Source organism: Antedon bifida, chromosome 3 (assembly GCF_963402885.1).
Source record: "Antedon bifida chromosome 3, ecAntBifi1.1, whole genome shotgun sequence".
Lineage (NCBI taxonomy): Eukaryota > Metazoa > Echinodermata > Crinoidea > Comatulida > Antedonidae > Antedon > Antedon bifida.
This window is the reverse complement of record NC_136228.1, coordinates 21,917,294-21,932,153: the sequence shown is the minus strand read 5'-3', so window position 1 is coordinate 21,932,153 and position 14,860 is coordinate 21,917,294. Positions and strand designations below refer to the sequence as shown.

Below are 14,860 nucleotides of genomic sequence, written 5' to 3'. Positions count from 1 at the left end.
TTGCTCGGTAGTGAGACGTGAAACTGAGATGACATGATGCTCGTGTTTATCTGACTAGATTCTGAACCCAACTGTTGAATTTAGCAGGGTACCCTAGCCACTTAACGAAATATTCTGTCTTTCCATCACGCTTTCGCCTTTTAATTACTTTTTCGACGCGATATACATCTTTATCAGATTTTGAAACTTTTTGTAATTCTTTTTCGTAGAAATTTCCTTCGATGATATCATTGTTCCAGTCCTTTACTTGATACGTTGGCATTGATGTTCCTTTACGTTTAAATACAGTGAATATCTCTTCTGTCCAGTTTGCTAAATAACCTTTTTCAAAAATCATCTTATATCTACTGATACGCACTTGATCACCGACTTTAAACTTAAAGCGTTTTATCGGATGCTTTCTTTCACCATACAATTTCTGCCACACTTCGTGCTCGTTGTCGCTTGTAACGAGAATCGGTGCAGTTCCTATAGATCTATGTTTTGAATTATTGTAACTGGAAACTAATTTAGGAAGTGCGTCGATATATTTTTTATTACCGTTTGCTGTAAACAATTTCCACATTCTCGTTTTTAAAGTTCTATTGAATCGCTCAACTATGCTTGCCTTCGTTTCGTTGTTTGTCGTAAAGAAATGTATATCTTTAGATTTCAGATACGTTTGTACTTTTTTATTTATAAATTCTGTACCTTTATCTGTATGAATTTTAATCGGTTTTCTTTTACCTGATAACAGTTTTTTCATAGCTTTTAATACGGTATCTGAAGACTTGTTCTTTATCGGTATAACCCACGCATATTTAGATAAGACATCTATGCATGTTATAAGAAATGTATTTTGCTTATTGTAACGTTTTAATGAAGTCAAGTCAACCAAATCCATTTCCCATTGTTCATCAATTGTCGTTACAAGTACTCGGTTTCGTTGGAAATTACGTTGAATAGATCTGTGTAAAGTATATGTATCTTGATTGCTCAGCCATTCCTGAACTTGTTTCTTGGTAATATTTAAATCGTCTTTTACATTTTGATAAAGTCGATCCACACCACCAAAACTACCGGGGTGTTTAGGGTCGTAATACACATTTCTCAATTTCTCATCCATACTCATTACCCTCAATCATCCAAATGAAAAATTATAAAAATAATTCAAATACTTAAATAACACGCAAAGATCAAATTTCATTTTCGTTGTTGTTGTTAAAAAAACAAAATTTATTTCAATACACATTCTATTGCAAAACACGCAGTACACTTTAAAAAACATAAAATTCAAAATACATAATAACAATTAAATAGAGAAAAAAAAAAAAAATAGTTTTATATATACACTAACATATTATTTAGACAGAAAGAACAAAATACATTAACTCAAAAAAACATTTAAATTTATTTTAAAATAACTTTTAAATAGAAATGAAGAAATAACAAATTAATTCAAATGATAAATTTAAATTTTTTAAATTACTTTTACAAATACACTAGCATGTTATTTAGTACTGAAAAAACCACACCAAAAAAATAACACGCAGGTTAAAATGTTTAAATGCACATTCAAAGTGGGTACTCCCATTTCCAAAATTGTTCAATTCAAGATCATCAATCCGTTCCGTTTTCCAAAAGATTACATTGTAATTACGGGAACTGTTCTAACCAATCGTAATTGTCATTCTTGTAGCTTTTTTTGGTCATTTGTGTTTCTGGCATTCCATTGTCATTCATGTCTACACCGGTTCCACAATCGTCAAATCCATCCAATTCTAAAAACATTTCATCGACCATGTCCTTTTGCTCCATTAGATCTCTCCACTGCATCAATGTTAAATTAATACCTTTCTTCCCAGGTTTAAATTTACCATCTGGTTCTGATTGATAGTATTCTCGGATACATACGTACATATCATCTCCCCAACGTTGAGCAACGACGTGCCTCGTTTCATTAAGTTTAATACGTTTAGTAGCTGTAACTGTAATTCGACTATCATTCTTAAAAAAGTGATTCTTTACCACAGGTCGACAATCTTGTTGAAAAGAAGCGCTTGTATTTGGTTCATCTTCTACTCTCTGTCTCTTGCTAGACCTCATAACTCGCTGCATAGTAGCCTTAGCCTTATCAGCTAATTTAGAATCGGTGTAATCAGCTGCTGGTTTGTAGAAGTTCATACTGATGAAAACTGTACTAAATTCTCTTAATCAAGAATGTAGAAGTGAGCTTAGTGCGTTGTAAAACTGGTACTGATGAGTTCACTATAAACTTACCCATATATTTATACACACTAAAATAATTTATGCATGATGTCAGTAGCGTCCCTCTTTACCCTTCTTTTTGTTTTATTTTAAAGGGAAACAAAGAAATCTTTTCGTAAACGTAACCAATTTAAATGAGAATAAACCTAAACATTGGAAAAACAAAAATCATCAAAAAAGTGAAAGTAACATCATGACGTCACACATTAAACTTTAGTATGTCAAATACCCCGTGCCACTGCTTTTCAATTTCTTCCCTTTGTTAACAAATCCGGAAGATGGTTAATTACCTGTCGGTAAAGTTCAATCAAGACATACTTATTATTTCATTCATTCTTATCTTTTTGTTTTAGTCATTGTTATAATATCCGGATCAAATAACTTATGTCTTTGGATTATGTCGGCATACATCAATTAAAAACCTCAATTAACTAGTTTTAATTAACCAGGTGCATCTTTACTGACTCTATGACTAATGTCTTATACTATACCCATTGTTAACCATTGTTATAAAAACACCTGGCGGATATTATGTAATCAGGACAATTCATTTTGGGCTGGGCTGAAGGCATACATCAATTAAAAACCTCAATTAACTAGTTTTAATTAACAAGGTGCATCTTTACTGACTCTATGACTAATGTCTTATACTATACCCATTGTTAACCATTGTTATAAAAACACCTGGCGGATATTATGTAATCAGGAAAATTCATTTTGGGCTGGGCTGAAGTACCTCTCTTTCTACTTGTAATTTCGTTTTTATATTGTTATCCTAAATATTTTATTGATATTTCAATAAATTGCAGTACGCACTGAAACAGATGAAAAATTGACTTTAGATTTTATTACAGTACTCTTTTCGCCTAGGCCTAACAAACGATTTGCTGTCGCATGAAAGAAGGTCTAATAGCGGACTTGTATTTAAGCTGAAGATCTCAACCACCCATAGAAAATAAACATTGTTTGGCTACTCATTTTCTATAGAAAGTTGTTGGGTTTCTATAGAAAAGTGAAACTTTTTCATGGAAGTTCTATAGAAAATGTTATAGAATTTGTATACAGCTCTATATAATTTCTATAGAGTTTCTATGGAGCTTTATATAATTTCTATAAAGTTTCTATAGACCTATTATAGTTTTTACAGAGTTTCTATAGAATTTCTTTAGAGTCTCCATAGAATTTCTATAGAGCTTTATATAATTTCTATAGAGTTTCTATAGACCTATTATAATTTTTACAGAGTTTCTATAGAATCTCTATAGAGTTTCCAAAGAATTTCTATAGAATTTCCATAGAATTTCTATAGTTTCCATAGAATTTTTATAGAGTTTCCATAGAATTTTTATAGAGTTTCCATAGAATTTTTATAGAGTTTCCATAGAAATTCTATAGAATTTTTATAGAGTTTCCATAGAATTTTTATAGAGTTTCCATAGAATTTTTATAGAGTTTCCATAGAAATTCTATAGAATTTTTATAGAGTTTCCATAGAATTTTTATAGAGTTTCCATAGAATTTTTATAGAGTTTCCATAGAATGTTTATAGAGTTTCCATAGAATTTTCATAGAATTTTCATAGAGTTTCCATAGAAATATCTATAGAATTTCCATAGAGTTTTCATAGAGTTTCCATAGAATTTCTATAGATTGTTTCTATAAAAAACCTTATAGAAAATCTATAGAAAATTCTATAGATCTTCTATAGAATTTTTTTTTATAGAATTCTATAGAAAATTTTTGTAAGGGATGTTATGTTATAGGCCATCAACAGTTAAATCATATCATGTTTTATTTTACATTTCATGTAATACAGTATTGTTTTTTTTTCTCAACAGCCGAATCAAGTTATATAGCCTCTTACAAATAACAAGAAAAAATACATTCAAACGTTATTCACAATAAAGAGAAAACATACAAAGAACTTATTTAATTTATGTTTTAATTTATATAAATCCAAAGGCAAATTAATGAAACAATGACAATGATGTGGGTATCAGTGGCTGGATCTCAATAGAGATACAAAAAAAAAACGAAAAGCTAAATCAAAACGATAAAGTAAAACAGCTAGAAAAACAATATATATAAATACATCCATGTTTGTTTTTTTCTCAACCGTTTATGACTTTAAAAAATTCAGTACACTAAAGGCATAAGATTAAGCAAAACATACATTGTGTAACATATTTAATTTAAGGTATACCTGTATATGTTTTATTTCATCGACCCAGTTTTAAGTGTTATTTAGTAGTGTCATGTTTGGTTCAACTCAATGAGTTAGCAATATGTTTGTGAGGTTCTCTCTCCAGCTGATCCTGACACAAAAACTAAAATAGTCAGAAATAAAATTGCAGAGCTTTCTCTCATGCAACACACACTAACCCTTCCCCAGTACAAGATATATAGGGCCTACACTGTTAAAAAAATTCTTATAAAAAAACGGTAAATTACTGGCAATCTGGACGCCAGTAATTTACCGTAATGTAGAATTACAGGTACTGTTGAAAATAAATTACTGTAAAACTACAGTAAATTGTTGGTCATAAAGTCGGTTGTCTACCGTAAATTTAAATTACTGTAAAACTACAGTAAAATTACTGTTGATTTCAAAGGAAGTGGTCTACCATAATGTAGAATCAAGAGTAATGTTGATAAATAACTGTAAAACTACATTAAAATTACTGTCAATTTCAATGGTCAATGGTAATGTAAAATCACAGGTACTGTTATTAATAAATTACTGTAAAAGATTCAGTGAATTCCAACCAAACAAAATATTACAAAAATATAAATACCATACAGACAAAATAAATACATGCCAATAATCTTATTTCAATAACTGATAACAATAACAAACTCAATTATAATGTTTCTTTTTCTACTTGTCTAAATATCTTGTTTCTGTCATGTTCTTACAGTATGTTCCCTACAATGTTCATTGTATCTGAACTTGATCTGGGATTCTCTGTAACGTTTCTTTTTTTAAAATAAACAACATTTTTTATAAATCTCTGCCTACAGTATATTACATAGATGTTTTCAATCTTCAAAGTACGTCTTCTATTAAAATTTGTTTATCACCTATTTCAATATAAAATATTTAAGTAATTGATATTGATATTTACAATCAATCGAAAATCTTTAAAAAACCAATCTATTAAAATTAGACCTACCATCTATGCTTGATCATTAAATAATTAATGTGGATGTTACAATCATCAAAATATGCCTTATATTAAAATGACCATCAAATAAATGGAAGGTTTATTCCAGAGTACAGGACCTGGATGTGGTAGATGGACACTTAACAGTAAACCACAGTAAGAATTTTGTTGATCCAATAACAGGAGTCCACACTCAAAACATAGAATCCTACTGGAATCGTGAAAAATTAAAGTTAAAAAGAATGGGTGTAAATGGGAATGGTTACCGGAATACCTTGACGAATTTATGTGGCGAGAAAGATATGGCATAATATAAATTAAACAGATTAAGTAAGTTAAAATAGTATATGTTCCTTGTGCCTTATTAAATAATGTTAAAGTTCTTGTGCCTTATATTTGAATAAAGTTTGAAGAATGTATTTTTCGATCTATCGATTTTTTTCTTGTTGTTTGTAGAGGCTATTTGATTCAACTGTTGAGAAAAAAACAAACATGGATGTATTTATATAAATTAAAATATAAATTGGATATTTTATATAAATTAAAACATAAATTAAATACGATTAAAATGTATGTATATGAATCTTTTTCTTGATCTTTTCTTGTTATTTGTAGAGGCTACTTGATTTAACTGTTGATTAAACAAACATGTTAGGGCCTATATAGTGTAAAATACGATATAATTTACAGACACATAATAAAAGCTATAGGCTAACTACAGCAGCAGTTTTTTGTTTGTTTTTCTCAAACACAGTGAAATACAAAACAATTGGCACAATGACACAAACAATAGAAGCCTCAACAAGCCTGACACACCCAACCCAACATATTGACTAACACCCCTATAAATAATAATGGAATAGTCCTATATTCAATACATGCCGAAAACTCAGGTTGATCCATCTATTCTGTGGTGTGGACGGCGTTATAACTTGGTCATAAACTTGTGATTTCCTCAAAAATACACTTGAGGTAAAAGAGCTCACACGTCAATAATATGGCCTCTAAACTATCTGCGATTTTCACTCTTGCTTTTGTTTTTCTGGAAATATCTTTTGCACGTGGTAAGTAAAACTGATTTTTCTTATAGGCCTATAAAATATCTTATCATATTTTTTAATAGTTTTATATAAATTGTTTATTAACTATAGTAAGAATCTAATAGTTAACATAGGCCTATTTATGATTTTAATAAAATGTAATTCCTACACTTTGGAATGATAAAATATCGCAGTATGATTTTCCTAATATTACTGTGCGTATAGGCCCTCTTATATTAAAAAAATAAGTATATACTCTTAGCTACTCGCAGTTTCAATCAATGCTATGAAGGCCTACAAATCCTAATGCTTATATAGTTATTTAAGCGAGTCCAATGGATGACCGATTGATTAAGGCAGGGCGCCGTACCTAAAGAGCCAACAATATCGGCATGTGTTCGAGGCCTACTCGCTCCTAATTAGGGTGGTGGAACAAGTCTTCTCTCGGATAATGACTTTAAATCGTTGGTCCAGTGTTAGGCTATACAGTTTGTCTGTGTGAACATTAAAGAATTCATTATTCGAGACGAGTAGATGATCACCCCGGTGAACTGGTTCATAGGTATTGATAGGAGAGTGATTTACTATTGGTAATCCTTGGCCACATGTGCCGAAATACATAAAATCAATAAAATTAACCAATCAGTTCCTTCTCCTGTAAGGTAACACAATACGTTTGAACGGTGGGCGTATTCCACGGGAAGGACTCCTTGAGGTATACCATGATGGTGAATGGGGGACAGTTTGCAAGAAACAGTTTTCGACCGTAACGGCTGCTTCAATCTGTAGACAGTTGGGGTACCCAGGTGTTTATCAAATGCTAAGTAAACAAAAACAAGCCAGGTAAGTTGGTTTTACAATTAGAATATTCACAAGATACAACAAGAACAATTTCTTTTCGTAAAAATACAAAGAAATGTTGGTGGTTGACAGCAATTCCGATTTAAACTGTACTATTATTAGGCCCCTATGCATTCTGCTAGTTTTAAGGTTCAGTCGGGGGAAATGGTACAACTGAATTGTTTACATTTCAAAATTTCTTAGAGAATAGCATATCCAAAATCGACAAAAATCGAGCTTAGATAGACGCGTGTAAACGATGGAAGCCTGTAGAATTAGCAGTTGCCAAGAGATCATAATTGATAACATTCAATCAAATTACAAATTAATCTGTGTTATTAATTCTACATAGACGAGGTATGCGAACAAATGTTCCAGAGAAGGTTTGGTTGGGAGAACTAAGCTGCGATCTAACTGATGAAACCATCGATGATTGTAGCCATGATGTGTGGGGTGAAACGGACTGTAAACACTCCTACGACGTGGGACTATCGTGCTTCAGAGGTGCGTGAAATTCAGTTATAATCTAGACATAGGAAGTAGTTAATAGTAATGTTTTTACACGAAATTAGGAAGATAAATTTGTTTTCTTAATCACAAATGAAATGTCTAGAAAAATATATATCTACATTTTTTTCAAAATATGATCAATACGTTTTTCCAAAAATAATATACATATGAAATCGTGCTCATGATATGGTCGGATTTGTTGGTTTAAATTAAACAATTTTAACTTTATATTCACTTGCAGACAATTAGGCCTATATTTATTTTTATAATCATAATCTGCTTTCCTTTTATTTTCACAGCTTGTCTTGAAGGCGAATTCGGATGCATCAGTGACGGAAAGTAAGGTTCATTATTTTCGGTTAAGCTTGTTTCCTACCTCTTTAGCTACTCGTCTGTGAAAACGCACATTCACGCACGCCAGCACAGACGCGTAGTGGAACCATGCTTTATTATCAACTTACTCTGCCAACGAATAAAACACTGTGCTTATCTGATTCATTATACGTTTTATTTGTAAAATAGCATAATTATAGGTCTAACGATAGCCACGATTCAGAGGAAGAAACACTAAAAACTATAGGCCTAATAGAATTCATATTTTTTTTAATTGTATGTTGATTTAATATAAGTAGCAAATCTTTGGTGAAGGGCATTGTTTCTACCATATGCCGATGGGCCATCAAGTATTCCTCCTTGTTTTTTTACTGCAATGCATTCAGATTGAAGTAGCATCTTTGTTAAATAGTTTTCTAAGAAACTCTTAAAATCTTAAAAATAAAACTCCATGTAGTCAAGAAGATTTCTATTCGATTTATAACCTAAAGAAGTTGGAAATAACCTGCCCTACATGTATACAAAAATGAAAGTACCGCCTATATGAAAATGATTTGAAATTAGTATTTCTAATTTTAGTTTTTCTCAGTACAATTATTTGTATCATTTCATTTCATTAAAAAATAAAATTATGTGCCTTTAGGCCTAAGGTAGTTGCAAAGATATGCCCACCGGGACACAGTCTACAGTTAGCATATTAATACTGAGTATCATGCATTGTTATAATATAATTTAATTACGTTTTTGTAATTCACTCAACGTTTATAACCGTAATGGTTTCCTCAACAGATGCATCGACTCAAACTTAGCATGCGATGGTTCACCAGATTGCAGTGATGGGTCTGACGAGGCTATATGTGAAAGAACAAGAAGTAAGTCACATTTTCAGTTATTTTTTAAAAATTATTTTAAATCAACTAAGCCTAACAGAAATAAAAAGCTCCACTAAATTATATTAGTTTAAAAAGCTCACAAACGAATATATAGTATACAGTAGAACCATATTAACCAGCATGGAACTCCTTAACAGTTTCCAAGTTTTTGTCAAAGTGATTAACCATGTCTTTCTCTCTGTTCGTTTCACGGAGAAAGTGTCCCAACTTAATAGGGGCGTTCCCGAATAGGCGTGTCCCTAAAGATGGATTTTATTGTTTTATTGCTGGATTTCTTATATACTGTATAATGTAAAGATGTATTGTCCCCCTGAAAAAATAATTTTTTAAATTGTTTTTGTTGAATATGTCATTTTATTGTCACATACTAGTTATCCACTTTGAACAAAAATGGAATCGAACAAAAAAATTATTTACCTGAAAAACTGTAATTTAAAGCAAATTGGCTGCCAGCCAATGGGTTTTTGGTTGAATTTGACCATTAATTTGGTCATTTTATATGAGAAAAATGTTTTTTTTGTTTTTTTTTTCACGGAAGGAATTAACTTTATTAAAACTACAAAATAACCTATTCAAAGTCTAATTTAGTTAATCTTCATCTTTAATGTAATTATTATTATTTCATTTGTTCTTGCAGATCGTACGTCATTCCATGAATTCCGTTATCATGATTCAAACGATATCAGAATCTTTTTCCAGAATCTCACGACAGCTTATCCTAATATTACCAAGAAGTACAGTATCGGACAAAGTGTTGACGGAAGACAGTTGTACGCATTGGAAATAAGCAACAATGTTGGTGTACACGAGATTCGTACGTTATTTTACAATTTTTTCAAACTATTTTAAGACACTCCTCAGTGGAGACTCCTATTTAAATGCATTTAAATAATGGTTACCAAACTGACAAGCGCTCGCTTCTTTTGATATACTATTAAATATTGTAAATGTAATTGTGAATTGTGAATACATAAATGTGTATTATGATGGGATAATGGGATAATTTCATAACAACGAGAGGAATATGACGTGTTTTAAAACTGCTGCCAAACCATTAAAGGAACACTTTATTCGATCACCTTAATCATTTTTCTACTGTATATAACTTAAAATAATACAGATTTTTTAGTATCTTTTTAGTAGTCTTATTAACAATTTTTGTCCTAGACGTAAAACGTTATTTGGATTTTAAGAATAGCAAAAATCTATAAATTCATTATAATATCCAGTTATACCATATTTACTTTAATTAATTTTAAGACGACTGCCTATGTATAATATACAGTATTCAAGACAGAGTAGGCCTATCAGTGTTTGCCATAAGTGCAGGGTACAATAAACGACATATTCAGCGGATGTACTTTTACTTACCATTGTTTGTTAATGTGTATAATAAATTTAAGATGTTAATATTTAACTTATATTCAATATAACTAGTAACGTTTCATTCAACAAATTATAATAAAATCTTATGACTCTGTACTTATAACTTATCAATTTATTTGTTGACAGTTGAACCAGAATTTAAGTATATTGCTAACATGCACGGAGACGAGGTAACTGGACGCGAGTTGATCTTAAAGTTAGCTGAGTACCTTTGCAATGGGTATCATGCTGGTAATGCCACTATTAGGTATCTTGTCGACCACACCCGGATCCACCTGCTTCCAAGTCTCAACCCTGATGGCTTCGAGAAGGCCTTCCAGTTCTACAAAGAATTCGTAAGAAATAATAATCACCGGTATTATCATCTAAATGATCATAAATTCAATGTACATTTATTTAGCAATTACGTGGATCTTACCAAGAACATGTATTTTTTCTTTAGTTCTGAGACCCTTTACAAAATGCTCAACCGCGTAGGCCTAAAAAAATCTTCATTTGGTTTGAGGAATGTTCTCTTCTAATAAATTATTAAATAGATACTGCAACCGACCCAACAATTACGATACAATACGATATTATTTATTGTCATTTTAACAACGAGGTACAAATGAAATTTGGTTGGTTGCGGATGCGTGATGTGTGTATGAAAAAACATGTAACAAACGCGCGTACAGATGAAGTGTGATGATGAGTGATCTTGATGTTAGGTACTTTAAAACCAATCCCCATGACAAATATATTAAATCTGTTTGCAAGAAATAAAATGGTATAGCGACTTGTTCATGTAACTATACCATGCATCAGTGGACTAGATTGAAACTAAGCCAGAATAAGAACTTTTTGTACCTAACGTTTGCACCAAAATTATAACTCTCAAGGTCGACTAAATTATTAAATATTGTCTATGATATTTAATGTTTTAATTTCAGGATATGGTTATTGATGCATATGGTCGTGATAATTTGCATTCTGTTGATTTAAACAGGAACTTTCCGCGGCTAAATACAATTATGTATCGAAATGAAATTATTGGTGGCAAAAATCATCATCTGGGGTACGGCAAAGATACGACGAATTATGTGGTAAATTAATTTTGTTTTTTTAATGAATTGTATGCAAGCACACGCAACTTAGGACTCGTTTCGGCTTAGTTGTTTTGCCAGGTTAAGTTGGTTTCCTACCCACCAAAGTTAGCGATAACTGTGCCCGTGAAACCAGCTTGCTACCCGGGTAAATAACTAAGCCTGAACGGACCATTAGGCCTAGTTATTATCAAGCTTTCTCTACTATCTATCTTATTGAATTTGGAAAATTATCGCAATAGTTGACATGCATGTAATTGGGAACGGACGTTGTTATGATGTTATGATTTTAAGCTCTGTCTACACTATCAAACCAGTTTAACAAAAACAAAAACTGTGATGTGCCCAAATATGGTAGTGATATGACATCATCGTGTTCATTTATCAGCACATTACATAACGTTTGATTGTGTAATTATCCTGTTTGAAGTTACTGTTTATGCTTTGTGTTAATTATCAGTGCCACACAAGCAAATGTTTTGAACTTAGAAATGTATAACTATTTGTTTTCACTATTTTTCAACAGCCTGAACCCGAAGTACAAGCTTACATTGAATGGGTTGAGGAATACCCTTTTGTGCTATCTGCCAACATGCACGATGGCGATTTGGTAGCAAATTATCCATTTGATGACGTAAGATCCTTTAACGGGCGACCATCTTATACAATGAGTCCAGGCGACTCTCTCTTTAGACATCTTGCACGAACATTTGAAGATGGTATAACCAATGGTGCGAGTTGGTATACGGTCAAAGGAGGTGAGTTCTTATTATTTAAACATATAATAATGTTGTAACCTCCTTAAGCACATTAAATATGATAATGGTTAGGCCTACTAATATATGAAATAGGCCTAGTGTTTCCTACTAATATGAACTAGGCCTAGTAACAGACTAGTTTCACGTCAGGGAGATGATGTTTGCCCAACTCTGACGTGGTTCTACAAACTGTTCAGATAGATAATTAGGCATAAAGAACAAAGTCGATTCTGATGGGAATCCTAGTCATGACATCATGGCAAACTTGGCGGTTTAGTGGTTTAGTTTACTTTTTCCTCAGTTTTATCAAAAAATGTGGTGTAGGCCTACATCCGGATGTACATTGGTACAACGATGTCAAGATTTTGGCATAGCATCATCTCAATACGTCTTCTTGTAACGTTAGTTTTGGTGAGAGCCAATGCAGTAATACCGGACACAATTTTAGGTAATTCAACAAACAAAACCATGATGATAAACAATATTTATTTTGTGTATTTCCTTTAAAGGCCTTCAAGATTATGATTATCTGCACACGAATTGTTTTGATATAACGCTCGAGTTAGATTGCATTAAATTCTCGTCAGAATCGGGATTAGAAAAGGAATGGGTTGACAACAAAGATGCGCTCATTCAGTACATGTACCAGGTAAGTCAATTGTAGTGGAACATTTCCACGGTTAATTCTTTACCATTCATTAGTGGTTCATGATGTCATCAGTCGGACTTGGTTACAACAAAGTAACTTTATATTACTGTATATTACTGCTACGGTTAAAGATCATGATGATGATGATGATAGCGGTGTGTGTATTCCTTTCTGGCACATGTGATATCACATACACTAAAATAAAAAGTATGTAATATTATGTACATATTTATTTTTAACATTTCAGATTCATATGGGAGTAAAGGGTATTATAGCAAGCACTGACGATATGCCTATCAAAGGAGCGGTAGTACATGTAGGAGGACCAGGAATCAATCATGACGTCACCTCAAGTAAGTTGAATTGATTTTTGCTTTAATTGAAACAGATTTTGTTTAAATTCGCCACCATTGGTGAATGGTTAGAAATAATTTACCCATATATTTTGATCAACCATTTTAAACATTCAACATTTCCATGTTGTTACGTATGAATAAGAATATGTTAAAATGAACCATATTTATATTATCTATGATTTAATATCTATATACTTTTTCTTTAGCAAAAGACGGTGAATATTGGCGTTTATTGTTACCAGGTACCTACACAATAACAGTATCGGCGGAAGGATATTTCAGCAAAGGTTTCGTGGTTGAAGTAGTAGAAAACTCGGTGACGCCTCTAAACTTTGTACTCAGTCGACGAGAGGTACCATAACAAATAGTTTTTAAAAATTGTATTATATTTGTACCTTAACATAAGATGTATGTCAATATTATATATTTCCAAAGTATATTATTATAGTTTCCTAGCTACATTTCTAAATATTTTTTATGAACCATCTTGTCTAAATTGTATGATATGAATAAATAACGTGTGTGTTATGTACATTTTTATAAAACAAAGTCTGTACGTGTTCTGATTTGATTTTAATAATAAATTTATAAACGGAATTCCCGACACAAAATGTTGCGTTCTTCTTTTCGGGGAGGGGGATTTCTGGTTTGATCTGTATTACACTGGTCTTTAATGCAATATACCTTTCCTATTTATTTGATGTGATTGCTATTTTCACAAAACAATATTTGTTGTGATATGAGGATGTTTGTATTAGATGAGGATAGGTAAGGATGGTTGTCTTTATTACGTAATATTTTACCCTTTGACCCACATCACTCATATTCCAAGTCAATTGAATGCTTTACTACATTTTCACGTTTACAATGATTCTCTACCGACCATGTTTAAGTAGAACATCTATTAAGGGGACACTTTTAAGAACCAACAAATTTTCCCCTTAATAGGGGTTTCCACCCGAAGTGAAGAATTCTACCATCAGTTATTTTAGCCCAATATATACACGTTTGCGGTACGAAACGGTAATTAAAATTGCATAATCATATAGATACGCGGTCGATATTTATTAATGTTACTATACTATCGTATATTCTGCAGGCATGGGTTGAGTTGGAAGCCATCACAATACACAACAAGATGTCTCGTGCGTCACTGGATCATTTCATTTGGATCTTGGTCTTATGTGCGTGGTCGATTTATTCATAAGATTGTTGTGGACAAAGTGTAACTTGAATTTCTCGCTTTAAAGTGGGCGGTTACAGATAAATTTAAAGATTACCTATACATGGCCTGTGGTACACGAGTGATGACTGATAGTAACCCTCTCACATATGTACTTTCTATTCACTACAAACCAGGTAAATTAAACATTGACGCCAATGCTCTGTCCTGCAGACCTCATGACATCAAACCCAACCGACAGTATGAAGAACAACAAGAATCTTGAGGCTAGGTTAAAAGGTAAAGCTGTGTTCTCGTGATACTGTATGATGAGCGCTCTTTTCCTACAATATGGTGTATCCATCAACACTCCATCTGTCAATTCATCCGACACTATTCCACTTATATATTGATTGGACGAACATACAGCAGAAAGATCC

General features: G+C 32.1%; 1 protein-coding gene across 1 annotated transcript; it reads left to right on the top strand.

The window, feature by feature from the left end:
- The first annotated feature begins 6,408 nt into the window (after nt 1-6,408).
- On the top strand, nt 6,409-13,855 carry LOC144838239 (carboxypeptidase D-like). The gene is made up of 12 exons (XM_078693590.1): nt 6,409-6,475; nt 7,114-7,294; nt 7,644-7,795; nt 8,101-8,140; nt 8,924-9,006; nt 9,665-9,841; nt 10,540-10,748; nt 11,343-11,495; nt 12,022-12,253; nt 12,763-12,902; nt 13,150-13,255; nt 13,465-13,855. The coding sequence occupies exons 1-12, from the start codon at nt 6,409-6,411 to the stop codon at nt 13,617-13,619; spliced, it is 1,695 nt and encodes a 564-aa protein (XP_078549716.1). The 3' UTR covers nt 13,620-13,855.
- Nucleotides 13,856-14,860: the final 1,005 nt, after the last annotated feature.